The 16,580-nt window shown below is 38.0% G+C and overlaps 1 protein-coding gene across 1 annotated transcript in view; it reads left to right on the plus strand.

The window, feature by feature from the left end:
• ALDH1A1 (aldehyde dehydrogenase 1 family member A1) overlaps positions 1-11,156 on the plus strand; it is a 55,832-nt gene extending 44,676 nt beyond the window's left edge. The window contains exons 12-13 of the mRNA XM_039241592.1: positions 5,827-5,901; positions 10,536-11,156. Coding sequence (XP_039097523.1) covers positions 5,827-5,901; positions 10,536-10,608 — 148 coding nt within the window. The 3' untranslated portion in view covers positions 10,609-11,156. The remainder of the gene's footprint in view (positions 1-5,826; positions 5,902-10,535) is intronic.
• Positions 11,157-16,580: the final 5,424 nt, after the last annotated feature.

Consider the following 16,580-nt stretch of genomic DNA (forward strand, 5'->3'; position numbering starts at 1 on the left):
GGGAGACACAGAATCCTAAACAGGCTCCAGGCTCTGAGCTGTCAGCACAGAGCCTGATGCGGGGCTCAAACCCACGAACCGTGAGATCATGACCTGAGCAGAAGCCAGACACGCTCAACCGACTGAGCCACCCAGGCGCCTCTTTACTTGTTTATTTTTGAGGTATTGACATTATATTAGTTTCAGGCATAGGACACAATAATTTGATATTTGTATCCACTCCAGAGTGATCACCACAATGACCTAGCTATCATCAGTCACTGTACAAAATTAAGAAGTTTTTTCTTGTGAGGAGAACTTTTAAGATTTCCTGTCTTGGTAACCTTATCAAATATATAATACAAAGTTATGAACGATAGTTGCCATGTTGTACATTATATCTCCATAACCTATTTATTTTATACCTGGAAGTTTGTACATCTTGACACCCCTTCAGATATATGTCCCATTCCCAGACCCCTGCCTTTCTGGCAACCACCAGCATCTGTAAGTTTTCTTCTGTTGGTTTGGATTTTTTAAAATTCCACACATAAGTGAAATCTTACAGTATTTGTTCTCTCTTGGATTTATTTTACTTAGTATAATACATTCAAGGTCCATCCATGTTGTCACCAATGGCATGGTCCCCTTTTTTGTAGCTAAGTAGTACTCCATTTTACATATGTGTACATCATCTTTATCCATTCATCCATGGAAAGAGACTTAGGTTGTTTCTCTATCTTGGCTATTGCAAATAATGTTTCAATGAATATAGGGGCACATCTATCTTTTCAAAACTGGTATTTTTATTTTCTTTAGATAAATACCCAGAAGTAAAATTACTGGATCACGTGGTAGTTCTATTTTTAATCTTCTGAGGAACCTCTATGCTGTTTTCCATAGTGGCTGCACCAATTTAATCCCCACCAACAGTGCAAGAGAGTTCCCTTTTCTTTACATCCTTACCGATACTGTTATTTCTTATCTTTTTTGGAACTAGTCATCCTAACAGGTGTGAGGTAATATCTCAAGTGGTTTTGATTTGCATTTCCTTGATAATTAGTGATGTTGAGCATACTTTCATGTGTCTGTTGTCCATCTATATATCTTCTTTGGGAAAATGTTTATTTAGACCCTTTCTCTGTTTTTTATTAGATTGTTTTTGAATTGCTTGTTATATGAGTTCCTGATGTATTTTGGATGCCAATCTCTTTTTGAAATTCCATTCTTACTGTATAGACATGTAACTGATTTTTGTAGAGATTTTTCATGGAGTTTGTAAGGTTTTCTATATATAAAATCATGTCATCTGCAAATAGTGACAGCTTTACTTCTTCCTTTCCTATTTGGATAGTTTTTCTTTCTTTTTGCTGCCTAATCACTCTGGTGAGGACTTCCAATATTATGCTGAATAAAAATGATAAGAGTGGATATCTTTGTCTTGTTCTTGATCTTAAAGGAAAAACGTTCAGTATTTCCCCATTGAGTATGATCTTAGCCATGGGCTTGTCATATATGGCTTGTATCACTTCTCATGATTCAGTCCTGAAAAACTCTCATTTATATTTTTTTGGAATTTATGTATTTCTTCTAAGTAGTCCAATTTATTGGTGTGTAATTCATGGTACTCTCTTATGATCTTTCCTATTTGTGTAGTACTGTTTGTAACGTTTCTTCTTTTATTTCTGATTTTCTTTTTTAAATCTCTTTCTTTTGCTCCTGGTGAGTCTAGCTAAAAGTTTGTCAATGTGGTTTATCTTTTTTTTTTTTCATATTTTTATTTATTTCTAGGAGAGAGAGAGACAGCGTGAGCAGGGGAGGGTCAGAGAGAGAGGGAGACACAGAATCTGAAACAGGCTCCAGGCTCTGAGCTGGCAGTCAGCACAGAGCCCGACGCGGGGCTCAAACCCACGAACCACGAGATCATGACCTAAGCGAAAGTCGGACGCTTAACCGACTAAGCCACCCAGGGGCCCCTGGTTTATCTTTTTAAAGAAAGGCTCTTGGAGCACCTGCATGGTTCAGTTGGTTCAGCACCTGACTCTTAATTTTGGCTCAGGTCGGGATCTCACGTCCCGAGGCTCGGCACTGAGTGTGGAGGCTGCTTAGGACTCCCTCCCTCGGCCCCTCCCCTACTGTCACACACAGGCTCTCTCTCAAAGTAAATAAATAAAAATCTTAAAAACAAAGAACATTCTCTTCATTTTATGGATCTTTTCTTCTGTCTTTCCGGTCTCTATTTCATTTATTTCCACTATAACCTTTATTATTTCCTTCCTTCTCTAACTTTAGGCTTCAGTTTTCCTTCCTTTTTTTTTTTGGTTTTTTTATGTGTAAAGTTAGATTGTTTATGTATGCATCCATGGAAAAAGCTAAGTTCAGGATGATCTTATACTACTGTTTTGGGCTACTCCTCACTTTGAACTTTTTCAGACTTTGGTTTTTTCCTAGAGGCACATGGCCTACTGGACAAGCAGTTGCTGCCTTAAAAACCAAACCAAACCAAAAGCAAACAAAACAATACAAAACAAAATAATAAAAAGCAAAGCAAACAAACAAATTAAGAAAAATACCTGCTTTAATGGAAGAACTTCAGAAGGGTACCTTCTGTCTATCTAGCTTCTTAAATTGCTTACCCAAAATATTTTATTGTTTGGCTACTATAGAATAAGTGTTACTAATTTCTAGGTAGTTGGCACTATGCTATACACAAAGGAGATGAAAGTTCTGCTTTAATCAAGTTAATGAAATGCCAGGACAATATTTATTCAATGTCCCTATGTCAGAAAACATTTAATTCTTATATCAGTTTCTTTCTCTAATTTTATCAGAAATGGCTGCAGGTCTTCATTTGGGACAATAAAGTGAGTTTTGAGGAACATGTCTATTCATTTTTAACTAATTTATACCTATTTTGAGAGAGGTGGGGGGGGCTGGGGGAGAGAAAGAGCACAAGCAGGAGAGGGGCAGAGAGAGAGAGAGAGGGAGACAGAATCTGAAACAGGCTCCAGGCTTTGAGCTGTCAGCACAGAGCCTGACGCAGGGCTCAAACCCACGGACCATGAGATCATGACCAGAGCTATGGCTCTCAAACTGTTACACTCCTGTCCAGCTACAATTTCTGGTCAGCTCTGTTGGTAATCGCCACCCTCCCCAAACCGCACTTTGTCCCCTCAGTCTCGTCAATATTCAAAGATTATTTTCTTTCCTGAAAACAAGTAACATCTACTCAGGTTAAAAATCCACTGGACATTGAAAAGTATTTATCTTTAAGAGACAGCCAAGCAGTCCTTGCCTCTCTCTGTAGCTCTGAAACCCTTTTTCTTAGTCAAAGAGAGAGTCACCATTAATTAGTATACTCTATGCTAGGCACTATTCTCCATTCCTTACGTTCATTATCTTGTTCCACTTTACAACAATTGTGTAATTGTTATGTCAAATTTGTAAGTTAAAAAACCGGAGATTAGTGAAGTTAAGTCATTGATCAAAGCTCATACAATAAATGGCTGCCGAGATACAGACCTATTTCAGGACTCTGAAGTAGTGATTCTCAACTCGGTAGTATATTAGAGTCATCTGGGGAGATTTAAAAATAATAAGCTTATTTGGCATAGGGTGGTGCCCATAAAATCCATCAATTATATCAATCTCTGTGATGGAATCTGGACTTTTATTTAATGCTTTTTATTTAAAGACCATTTGTCAAAACTCCCATGTGATTCAAGTGTGCAACCAGGACTGAGAAATTGCTCAAAAGCCTGATTCTATAATGGGATGCTTTCTTTCAGAGACTTAAAATCAAAAAAAGCCTTCTTAAAAAATATTTTGTATGTTTTATTTATTTCTGGGAGAGAGAGAGACAGCATGAGCAGGGGAGGGTCAGAGAGAGAGGGAGATACAGAATTTGAAGCAGGCTCCAGGCTCTGAGCTAGCTGTTAGCACAGCCCCTGACATGGGGCTCGAATCCACAAACTGTGAGATCATGACCTGAGCCGGAGTCAGACGCTTCGACTGAGCCACCCAGGCATCCCAAGCAAAGCCTTCTTAAATAATCAGTATGGATTCTTTTATTATAATTATATAATTATTTATTTATTACTAATGCATGTATGTATATTATCTTCAGTCACTAAAAACTTACTATGTACCAACCACTTTAAGAAGCACATTTGATGCACATCTTACTTATGCCTTGAAATAACTCTTTTAAGTATTATCGCTTCCATTGTACGGAATAGAAAGCATATGTTTAGAGAGGCCAGATACCTTCCCAGTATCAACTAAGTACTAAGGGCAAAGCCAGGATGTGTGGGCTTGGAACCTCCCTTATTTATAACAAGAAAGGACTCTAGAAGGAGAGCCAATTGGCCAGGCCGATTATTTTGAACTTGCAGTTTTCTCCATTTACCTAAACTCAAATAGTTTCATTTCCAGTGTAGTCCAAAGAGTAAACTCATTTTCGGCACCTTTTAACAAAGACAAGTTTCAGGTGTTTGACTTTGGGATGCTATATGCCTGCTGGGATCAGGAAGCTTAGGACATCATTCTGTCCCGTGGCATGGAAATCCCCACTCAGGCTTACTCTGCTATGAAAACAGAGGCATATTCTTACTGCTATTTATTCTAGAACATAATTCTAGTTTTGGCATTGTCCCAGACATAGTTTCCACTTGGTGTATTCAAGATAACTATTGAATCCCGGGGTTGCTGGGGTTTTATCCATAATTTCAGAGGAGGGATCTGATTTTGCAGTTTAAAGGGCAATTAAACAGAACTGAGACAAGTTGTCTTTTGAAAGCACACATTTATTTAAGGAACTATGCTCCAGAAGGAGAGACGTGGATAAGAATCTGTAGTCCAATGAGAATATGGAGCTCTGGGAATTGGGGTTGTACGTGCTTTACTGAGGAAATATGTGAATATTATTTCAGGATCAAATTAATAACCAGACTTCATGCATAATACAATGTATTTAAAAGTCATATTGTTGTTCTATTATAATAACATCAAAGGAGAGGAAATATTTAAAAAATATTGTTTCTCCTTTAAATAATATATTTTCCCTCTTATATATAATGAGAATCACACAGGTAATTGAATTTTGCTGTTGACTTTGGCCACCAGGAAACTGAAACAAATTGTTCATGTCCTGCAAAACTACATTCTAACCTTTCCTCCCTGTCTTGACCTTCTATCATAACATTTTCCTTTAATTCTAATTATTCATGTTTTTGTAATTATGTTTGTTCATACAAGCATCTTTAAACTTTTTATGAAATAGGACAAGGAATAAACAAATTAATCGTGAAATCCAACTCCTGCCAAGGCCTGTTTAAGTAATTTATAAAGCCAATTAATGAAAAAAGTAAACTGAGGACTGTGATACATATTGCAAAAGATAATTGATTCTCGTCTGTTATGTACACAACCCTCAAGAGAATTACAAAGGTTATGAATACAGGCAGTAAAGAACACCCACCCAACAAACTCCATTCTCTGGCAAACCATACCCTTTCACCTATGATATGTTGGCTACTCTATTATCATTCAAATAACCACTTCTCAGGGACAGGAGGTACCCCCAAAATGACTGCCCACACACAGGGCTGTACCATTCTATTTCTTTCTAGGCAGTATATATTCATATACTTATACCTCTGCATTCTAATTTATAGTACTGCTTTTGTAAAAAATAACATTGAGTATGTTACATGGAAATTAACAAGGTTAAGGAGCTTTCTGAATTTCTAAAATTCCAAATGTAGGAGTTATTTCAGAGGGTAAGTATGATCTATAATATATTTTTTTAATATTTAAAAATATTTAAAATAATATTTTTTTCCTCAGGGTGAATTGCTATAGTGTGTTATCTGCCCAGTGCCCCTTTGGAGGTTTCAAGATGTCTGGAAACGGAAGAGAATTGTAAGAACCACTTTCTATTAGGATAAATTTTTACCTTGACATAAATGGTTGTCACTCTAGGGAATTAATCTATAGTTGTTATTTGAATTAAAACCTGCCTCTGTGCTTCCCTGGAAATTCCTACTGTCAGCTAGCTTTTAAAAGCTGAACTTAGCCCATGAGCGGAAAAAGTGATGGCCAAAGGGAGATACAACATATTAAGCTCCTACTATTCATAAGGGACCATGCTAAGCACTTTACATTGGTTATTGAAATCTTGCCAACCTTTACACTTTCTTCCTGTATATAAGAATGTAATCTATCTGGGCAACATTTCCAAAAAGGAGGCAGAAACTACAGATTGGTGACTGTAAGAAGTGTGAATATATAAGAATATTCCAGTCATTCAAATATACCTCTTAAATAAGTCAATCATGTGCCTTTGTCTCAAAAATCTTTTCAGTGTAAGAAGAGTGATTCTCATTTGTTGAAATATTTTTGATGTGGAATCTAAACTTTTAAATTACTTCAATTATTTTTTTGTACCAAAACATAAGCTGAAAGGGAAATCTGACTAAGGAAAACATGTTTTACAGTCATGACTATACTCAGAGTATGTATACAAAATAATTTACAAGCCTTTAGTTGCTTTTGCAACCTGGGTATATAGACTTTTTATAATGTGCATATACACATGTATACACAGAAACAAATGACAATATGTTTCGTTAATTTTCTCCAATTTTAACCGTTTTATTTCTTGTATTTATCAACACATTTTAGAAGTCATGGGGCAAAAAGACACATCATATACAAACCTTATGGAATCAAACATGGTTAAAACTGTTCATTCTGTAAATAGCAAGTACAGATGAGTCTCAGTTTCTAAAGCTAATGAATGCATTAAATTGCCATCTTCTTTGTCATTTAAATAAATCGGCAAAATTACAATGAAGCAATCATCTCTGGGGAGCCAGTAAAAAAGAAGGCTGATAGAATGATCTATCCTCCTTCTAAATAGATGTTTATTAAGTATTTGCCTAGAAGCCCCAGAAACGTGATACATCTCCCATCCTCCATATCATTGAGAAATATGTCAAAGATAACTAGTGCAAAATAACCTATACACACTATGAAGTAAATAGCCATAGACTGTGAGTTCTTAAGTCATGAGGGAGAAAAGTAGATAAAATGCAGAGGGCATGGCACTGAAGGACAGAACATCTGGGCACCAGCAAAATATAACATTCGAGGCATTGCTCTACCTCTCGCCATTTTCCTCTGTCAGGTAAGATCAGCAATTGTGGGTGGGGATAGGAGGGGGAGAATAATAATGTACAAGGTCTACAAGCTCTTGGCCCTACTTCAGATTCTATAGTATTAACCCCTGTGAGAACTCAGTGGATAAGAACACAGCTGCCAGAGTAAGAGATGACCCCACCGAGAACACAGGGCTTGATCTAGGGCGTGAAACAAATGAAGGATGTCAGTAAGCAGGGAAGAGAGCATTCTTGAACACAATGTTACACATGGCACGTGGAGAGGTTCGTGAACTTGGATGGCTGGGGAGGATTTATGGAGATGGAGAGCATGATCTCAGAGTTAAATAGGATACAGATTAAGAAGTCTTGTATTCAAGCAAATTGGCTTACATTTCATTAGTAGAGCAGTGAAAAGCCATGGGCACCTGTAGAATGTTGTTGGGGAGGCGGGATGGCAAAATATCAACCTATAAAAGGAGCACGGAATAGTAGAGGAAGCTTAATTGGCCACTAAAGGACCTGGACTTGAATCCCAACTCCACCTCCTGCTGGCCACGCAGCCCATTTCAGGTTGTCCAACTTTGGAGCCCCCATTTCCTCCTATTTAAAATGGCAGAGTTAGCAAGCCTCTTAAGATAGTTGTTTGAGCATGAAATGACACATCACATGCCCCTTGCCCAGCGTTCTGTCACAAGGTGGGGACTCAGCAAAAGTTCCTCTTTTCCCTGGTTTCTTTTCTTTACAATATTCTTTATTAGAGTCCCTTGGCAGAACTACTTTGTACAAAAAGCTGTAACAAAGTTTAGATTATTCTGAAGGACAGAGTTCATTGCCGGCACAGCTACCTAAGGCATTTTCCTAGGAATGCCGAAGATAAAACAATCAAAAGGGACACAATAACTAATAATGACCAAACATGTCAATTTTGTTGAATACGGTTTGGTCCACCTTTAAGGTTGAGGCATACAGAAATCAAATAAGAGAGGGAATGGAAAACAAGAATCAAACGTCAGTAATTTCTTAAAATTCTGGGAAATGACTATAGGTAATTCCCCTCTATATCTATATAAATATAAAGAAAAGAACCTGTAATTTTTTCCTTCAAAAATTCCAGCAGAGGATGCTGTTAATTTCTACCTGAAACCAAATTTGGTGAACTTAATAAACAAGCCATTTGCTACAAGATGTTTGAAGAGAATCACTGAAGCAATAACCTCACATGACTCCCAAGAGCTCAGTTACAATTTATCCTCAAAGCTAGAAAGGTATAATTGATCAATTGGAAACAGAGTCTTCATAGAGCCAAAAACGGTGGTACACAGCCCTCAATGGAGTAGTGATACTAAGCGCCCAAACCAGGGTGTTGGTCTCAGATCATGGTGCTGGTGCTGGGATGGGTCAATAGGTAGAAATTCCTTCCTGTGTGTAATTGTACCTAATTTTCGCTTCAGTTAACATAAGGCACCTGAGACTTTACTAGTATATCATTGCACACTCAATTGGTTCTCAGCATCTCACAAACTATTTCTCTCCTCCTGTCCCTTGCAGAAAAGGGGAGCATGAAATTGTTGTGAACTGCTGGACTTACAAGCAAAGCGCACAGAAATATTTTTTGTTTGATTACATGCACCAAGTCAGTCTAACAAGCATCACTTCTGTGCCGACTTAGGTAGTACCAGGCTCAGTACAGGGTACAGAGTGGAAAAAAATTAGATGTAACTTATTTACTAGTACCTTATTACTACAGTGTGGACCCTGGGGGCGAAGCAAGGTTATCATGTGGAAGTTTGTTGGAAATACTACTACTGAAACAGAATCAGCATTTTAATAAGGTCCCAGGTGATTGGTACATTGAGGATTTTAGCACGAAACTGGTAACTGGTAGACCGGCAAGATAATGAGAAATGCAAACAGATGTTTTTGTGTTATATTACAGACAGGAATGTCTACGCTTTGGAATGCTCAGGAGTGGGACTTAGTTCAACCTGAGTATGACAGTAATCACACTTAGTACTCTCCTGCCAGTTTCAAGTGTCTCTGTAACCCAAAATACAATGGAAAGCCTATTGGCAAAAATCATGAGTTAATTTATCAAACTTTGTGAGATAAAATACTTACTAAAATATTATCCCTTAATGGGTTTCAGACAACTAAGGCTAAGCCCTTTAATTACTCTGAAGAACATGTTCGTTGAAGCTTTTAGAAGGTATTTTTGGAGCTTAATTGCCCAAGAAAATAATGAGTGTAAGAAGATTAGGTTACTCAGGAGAAAAAGATGGCTTCTACTTACCTGTCTACCTCACCAGAAGGGAGGGGTAGGGAAGGATCAAGATCATTTTCTTCTGCAAGCCTGCATGTGCCTGAGTGTTATCATTTTAAGAGTGTTCCTATGCGCATGCAATTTAATCCTCTCATCAAAACACAGAGAAAAAATGAAGCTCAATGCTTTTCATTATTTCTTCAACAGAGGGTAAATCACAGTATCCAAAATGGGTAGGAGCTCTCAATAAACCCAGTAACAGGATACTAGGATCCTAACTGATTGACTCAGGTTAATTCTTGATCGTTTGGGTTGGATTTAAGAGTTATATAAGCAAATGACAGTGGTTGTCTGAATAGAAAGACCCCAAACCCACAAGCAGCCCAAAGGTCTGAAACTGGGCCAATGAACCTTCTCTTCCCTCCCTTCAAAATAAAAGAAACAAAGAAACAAAAAAGAAAAAAGAAGAAAAAGGAAGAGGAAAACAAACTGTAACAATAAAAGTTGGGATTTATTATGTCCTCCCAAAATTCAAGAGATACTGTCAATACTACAGCTACAAAATATTTTGTTTCAAACCATCTCTGGGCACCTTAGAATGAAAACAGAAGCCCAGCCATTTTTCGGCCCCTCATCTCTTCTAGGCCAATCACACACAGTAAAAAGGCTAAGCTAAGCTCTACTTGAATTGAGTTTTACTCCACTACTCAAGTGATTATATATTACTACTTCTCCTCACTTCTCCTCTTGTACTAATATGTCTTGTTTATTTGAACCTAAATTAGAGATGATAAAATTCTTCCTGTACTGAACTGTCTTTTTTTGTGTGGCGAGCTTATTTATAGTCAAATAGAACACTGTCAAAATTGGACAGTTTCTGTGAAAACCAACAGAATGTACATGGTCATTTAAAATGCAGAACAAAAAAATTTTTTAAAGGTGCCCCACAAGAGGATTTATGTGAGACCAGATAACTTATGGTTGGCTGGCCACTGTTTAAATGCTTCTGTACACAGAAAATATTTTCCATTGTCCCAAACCAGATAAGCAAGAACAAATTTGTACCAAATCACTGACTGTAATACAATTGTACGGCTGTGCTAAATTCTGTGGATTTTTTTCCCTCTGTCTAGGGGAGAATATGGTCTCCACGAATACACAGAGGTCAAGACGGTCACAATGAAAATTTCTCAGAAGAACTCATAAAGAAACGAGAGTGGGGCGAAGAATCCTCAATGGATAACCATCTCCTCCAGTCGCCAGTATATCGTAGTGGGTTTTAAATATAACACTGTTCTTTCCTTGATTTTTTTTAAACATAGCTAATCACAATAGCATTAAAATTACACATAGAAAACTTGACATGTAGCTTATTCTGAAAGAATCCTTTTTCTGCTGATATGTGACCCCCAAGTCCTGTCTGGAATAAAAAAGATGGAGTTGATGCAAGACCTCTCTAACCTCTGTGATAGTGACGTGCTTCTTTTTGTAGCTACTTGTCCAGAATAACCATGGTATAGAAGAGGACCCGTTGTCATGTAGCATCTTTCTCTAATGACCCCTTCACGTCCTCAGCACACCCTTGAACTACAGAGTAGATGTGTTCTCCTCCCAGTAGTTTTGACATCACTGGAGTTTGTTGAAATGTTTCCTAGAATGTCATGTCTGTTGGCCAAGTGATGTAATGCTTGAAATGCTTAGCTGTAATGTAAACGTAAAGCTTAATAAAGGCAACCTTGCATGAGCTCTGTCAAGTGTGTGTTTTTTAAGTTGAAGTTCAGGTTATGGTGATTTACCCTCCCTGTCTTTCAAAATCAATGCTAAATGGGGCATAAAAATGTGTTTAAGAATAAAAGTCAAACTCACTCATTCTCAAATAGGTAAAGAAACAGATTTTCTTTTCCAGAGGAATTCTTGAAATCAATAGTAAACATTTAAAGTAAGTGGCTTCAGGGGCGCCTGGGTGGCTTAGTCGGTTAAGCTTCCGACTTTCGTTTAGGTCATGATCTGGCAGTTCGTGGGTTCGAGCCCCGCGTCGGGCTCTGTGCTGACTGCCAGCTCAGAGCCTGGAGCCTGTTTCGGAGTCTGTGACTCTTTCTCTCTCTGACCCTCTCCTGCTCATGCTGTCTCTCTCTCTCTCTCTCCTAGAAATAAATAAAAAACATTTAAAAATTAAAAAAAAATAAAGTAAGTGGCTTCAGTCTTTCAGCAAACGTTTATTGAGTTTGTTTACTGAGTTCTGGGCACTACATTAGATATTTTTTTTTAAATACAGGTGAATAGTGGATGCTCCGTTACCTCAAAATGCTTTGATTTAATGGAGAACAAAAACACCATATACCAGAAAAAAAAAATTTTAATAATGGGGAATGAGAATCAAGCAAACTGAAGAGCATGGTAATAATGCACCAATGGGGTAGAGATGGCCTTTAACTGAGGGAACTGGGAAGGACCTCATGGAAGAAATTTAACAGGATATGAACTTTAATAATGAGCAGATTTCCCTCCTACACTGTTGGTGGGAATGTAAACTGGGGCAGCTCCTCTGGAAAACAGTGTGGAGGTTCCTAAGGAAACTAACAATAGAACTCCCCTATGACCCAGCAATAGCACTGATGGGAATTTATCCAAGGGATACAGAAATGCTGATGCATAGGGGCACATGGACCCCAATGTTCATAGCAGCACTCTCAACAATGGCTAAAACATGGAAAGAGCCTAAGTGTCCATCAATGGACGAATGGATCAAGAAGATGTGGTTTATCTATACCGTGGAATACTACATGGCAATGAGAAACAATGAAATCTGGCCATGTGTAGCAACATGGATGGACCTTGAGGGTGTTATGCTGAGCGAAATAAGTCAGGCAGAGAAGGACAAATATCATATGTGTGCACATATAGGAGGATTAGGAGGAACTTGACGGAGGAACGAGGGGGAGATGAAAGGGGGAAATGGTGGGGGAAAGGGAAAGAGGCAAACCATGAGAGACTCTTGAATGCTGACAAAAACTGAGGACTGATGGATGTGGGGGGGAGGGGGGATGGGCATGGAGGAGGGCACTTGTGGGGATGAGCACTGAGTGTTATGTGGAAACTAATTTGACAATAAACTATTTGTAAAAAAAATAATAAAATAAAATAAAATAAAATAAAATAAAAAGTTTCAAGCAAAATAAAAAAAAATAATGAGCAGATTTGCAGTGAATAAAGAGGAAAGCGTCTCCGTATCATACTCTCTCTCAGGACATATTCCATTGGAAAAAAACTGGAAAAATTCTATACCATATTTTCCTCTCTTGGAGTTTCAAATTGCACATTGCTATATTCTAGGTCCTCAGAAGTTCCAGCACCTGCTCGGTTTTGTTTAATATATATTTTCTTCTAAATTTATTTAACCGTAGACCTTACCTTTCTCCTACCCCTTCTTCTATCAGTTAATACTGATTAACCTTAAGGAATTCACTTTGGGGGAAGCTGTTCTACACAACAAATTATCACTGAGTGTTCTGAAGAGAGAGCTCGAGACCAAGGAGGAGCAGCTGGAATAATGAATGTCCTCAGTGCAAACTAACATATTTATGCCCTCACACAAGGAACTTCTGCCTGGGCTCCCAGGTAGAAAGTAAAAACAAGTGAATATTTTGTGTGTATATATATTCTAAAAGGCTCTTAGTTCAGCAACCTAAAATGTAAGCCTACTAATGTTTAGATTAACATTTTTTTTCAGATTCAGATTTTATAAAAATAATTACCATCTTGCATTAGCAGATACCTCAGTAACACTATTGTTAGGACATGTAACAGCTGCTATGATGTGTGGACAAATGCAATTCTTTAGATTCTCAGACTTGAAATAATCCCAACTCCAGCTGCAAGAATTTCTCAAAATTCTGTGGGCCTATAAGATTTGTAATCTGGACTATCTTGTAAGATTTGGGACCTAATTATGACTTGAAATCTGGAGGACTCAGAGACTCAGGGAGAACTGTTTGGACATTGAGAAGAAAAAATATCCACATGCAGAGGGGAATTGCATTTCCCCAAAAACCAGACAGTGTCTACATTTTTAAAAGATGTGTTTAAAACTATGCATAAATAAATTAATAGGCAGACAAGTTAATATTATAATAGCAACCCCCCAGAACATTTTAAAATGTAAAACAAAGAGGGCTGAGCCCAGAACAAGATAAAAGCCAGAAGCAAGTTTAAATATTTGAAAATTAAATCTTCATCGTATAAATAAGACATTACAGGATTAAACAGAAAATATCTGTTTTATATTGGCTTGCCCTGAACCTCTAGACACTATTTGTATTTCTCTTCTTCCAATTTATAAAGCTATGCTGGCAATAATTCTTAAAACCTTGAAAAGTTAAAAGCTATTGTATTAGCCTGTGAGCTACAGAAAATATAAGGAATTTTATCATGAAGAATTCTGTTCTGTGATCATTCATGTGATATCTTTGTCCCCATTATCCACGTGGTAGAAAGTGTTTTCTGCTCCAGGAATGCCAAGCGAAGTCACTAAGTGACTAACAGTTCAGGTAGAGACAATGTCAGTGATCAGATACAGATTCTCAAATGTCCAAGTGTCTTCCTACCTCCTTTCCTCCCCACCACCCCACCCATTTTTTTAGGATCGATGTTTCTGGATTTCTTTGTATCCGAGGGGAAATAGGGGGAAAACATTCTTCTTAAAATTTTTGGTGGCAAGGGGCGCCTGGGTGGCTCAGTCTGTTAAGCGTCAGACTTCGGCTCAGGTCATGATCTCGCGGTTGGTGGATTCGAGCCCCGCGTCGGGCGCTGTGCTGACAGCTCAGAGCCTGGAGACTGCTTCTGATTCTGTGTCTCTGTCTCTCTCTGACCCTCCCCTGCTCATGCTGTCTCTCTCTCAAAAATAAATAAAAACATTAAAAAAAAATTTTTTTTGGTGGCCAATTGAAAATAGAGCTAAGTAAAAGTAGGAAATGTTAACCATTTCCTCACATACTTGGAGACAGTGATGAACCCTTTCTCTGGGTAATGCATGGTTTTTTTGAGTTTCAATTCACTTGGACCTTTAGAAGTGCACATATACCATCCACTGAAAGCTTTTTTTCCTGTTTCTTTTCCTCCTTCCTTCCTTCTTTCTTTTTCGTCCTTCCTTCCTTCCTCTTTCTCTTTCTCTTTCTCTCTCTTTTTCTTTCTTTCTTTCTTTCTTTCTTTCTTTCTTTCTTTCCTTCTTTCTTTCCTTCTTTCTTTTTTTCTTTCTTTCTTTCTTTCTTTCTTTCTTTCTTTCTTTCTTTCTTTCTTTCTTTCCTTTCTTTCCTTTCTTTCTAATATATCAAATAACCAGGTTATATTTTCACATGAAGCACAAGTTCCCAATTGGAATTTCACTTGTTAATTTATCTTGGGATTTAAAAAAGTTTTATCTTATATATTTTCTGGAGATGCATTTGAGTCTCATCATTTTGATGATAACAGAATATGTTGAATTGGAGATGATGGTTATTCTCCCTCGATATCAAAATGCAGTGACTGCCAGAAAGGCAAGGAAGTTTATTCTTACAGCATGCTGGGACTGTGGTATTCTGGAAGATACTATCCTGAGTTATGACACAAATGAGAGAGAAATAGCTCAATTATCACTCTGACATTCTGTGGAAAGGTAAAGATGGCCACAGACTTTTAGTAGGGCTTAAGATTGCCCCTACAGAACGGGGTGTCTGTATGGCTCAGTCAATTAAGAGTCTGAGTCTTGATCTCAGCTCAGGTCATGATCTCACAGTTCATGAGTTCAAGCTCCACACTGATAATGCAGAGAGCCTTCTTGGGATTCTCTCTCCTTTCTCTCTCTCCCCTCCCCAACTTGCTCTCTGTCACAAAATAAATAAACTTAAAAAAAAAAAGATTGCTCTACATTTTGTTTCTAAATGGGTCCTTGGACTCTGAGCGGTGGGTTTATCCCAGGGAAAAATAGTCATGTCTGTAAACACTTAGAATAATTCCAAAATCCCTAGAAAGTCAACTTTCTTGCCAAATGAAATATCTATGGCAAAGGTATAGCAATGCTTTTCACATGTTTGTCTTAGTGCCAGGTGCTCCCTAGTTACGCAAGCATTTTGTTTTATTTAAAAAACAAAACAAAAAAAAAAAGGACATCTCTGGGGGCACCTGGGTGGTGCAGTTGGTTTAGTTTTGGACTCTTGATTTTGGCTCAGGTCATGATCTCACAGTTCATGAGTTTGAGCCCCACATCAGGTTCTGTACCATCAGTGCTTGGGTTTCTGTCTCTCCTACTCTCTGCCTCTTGCACTGCTTGTGCTCTCTCCCTTTCAGAATAAATAAATTTTTTTAAAAATGTTTTTAAAATTGCGCATCGCTGAGTTTTATAGAAATGTTCATAGGAGGCTGATATGGTGTTATCTGGGAGTGGATTTCACCAGATTTTAAAAGTTTAGTTTGTTTGTTGTCAAGTCACTTATTTAAAGATTCATCAAGCTTAGGGGCACCTCAGTGGCTCAGTTGGTTAAGCATCTGACTCTTGGTTTCAGCTCAGGTCATGATCTCGCAGTTCATGGGTTCGAGCACCATAGCGAGTTTCATGCTGACAGCACAGAACCTGCTTGATATTCTCTCTCTCTCTCTCTCTCTCCTCTTTGCCCCCCACCACTTTCTTGTCTCTCAAAGTAAATAAATAAAACTTAAAAAAAATAAAGATTTATCAAGCCTAGAAAAATATTACCAAATACAAAAACACAAAACTGTTTCCTTCAACTTTTTATTTTAAAATAACTACTTTTGAGGGGAGCCTGGGTGCTCAGTCAGTTGAGCATCCGACTTTGGCTCAGGTCATGGTCTTGCAGTTCATGGGTTCGAGCCCCACATCGGGCTCTGTGCTGACAGCTAGCTCAGAGCCTGGAGCCTGCTTTGGATTCTGTATCTCCCTCTCTCCCTGACCCTCCCCTGCTCACGTTGCCTCTCTCTCTCTCTCTCTCTCTCTCTCTCAGAAATAAATAAAACATTAAAAAAATTTTAATAAATAAAATAACTTCACTTTTGGAAGTGTTGCTATAGCAGTGCAAGGAACTCTCATATATTTTTTATTCACTAATTTATAATATTTCCCCTCCGCCACTTTATCATTCCTGTTCTCTAGATAGATCCACTTTTTTTCTTGAGAGAAGCTCTGG

This window comes from Hyaena hyaena, unplaced genomic scaffold, assembly GCF_003009895.1.
Source record: "Hyaena hyaena isolate Hyena2069 unplaced genomic scaffold, ASM300989v1 scaffold_196, whole genome shotgun sequence".
Classification (NCBI taxonomy): domain Eukaryota; kingdom Metazoa; phylum Chordata; class Mammalia; order Carnivora; family Hyaenidae; genus Hyaena; species Hyaena hyaena.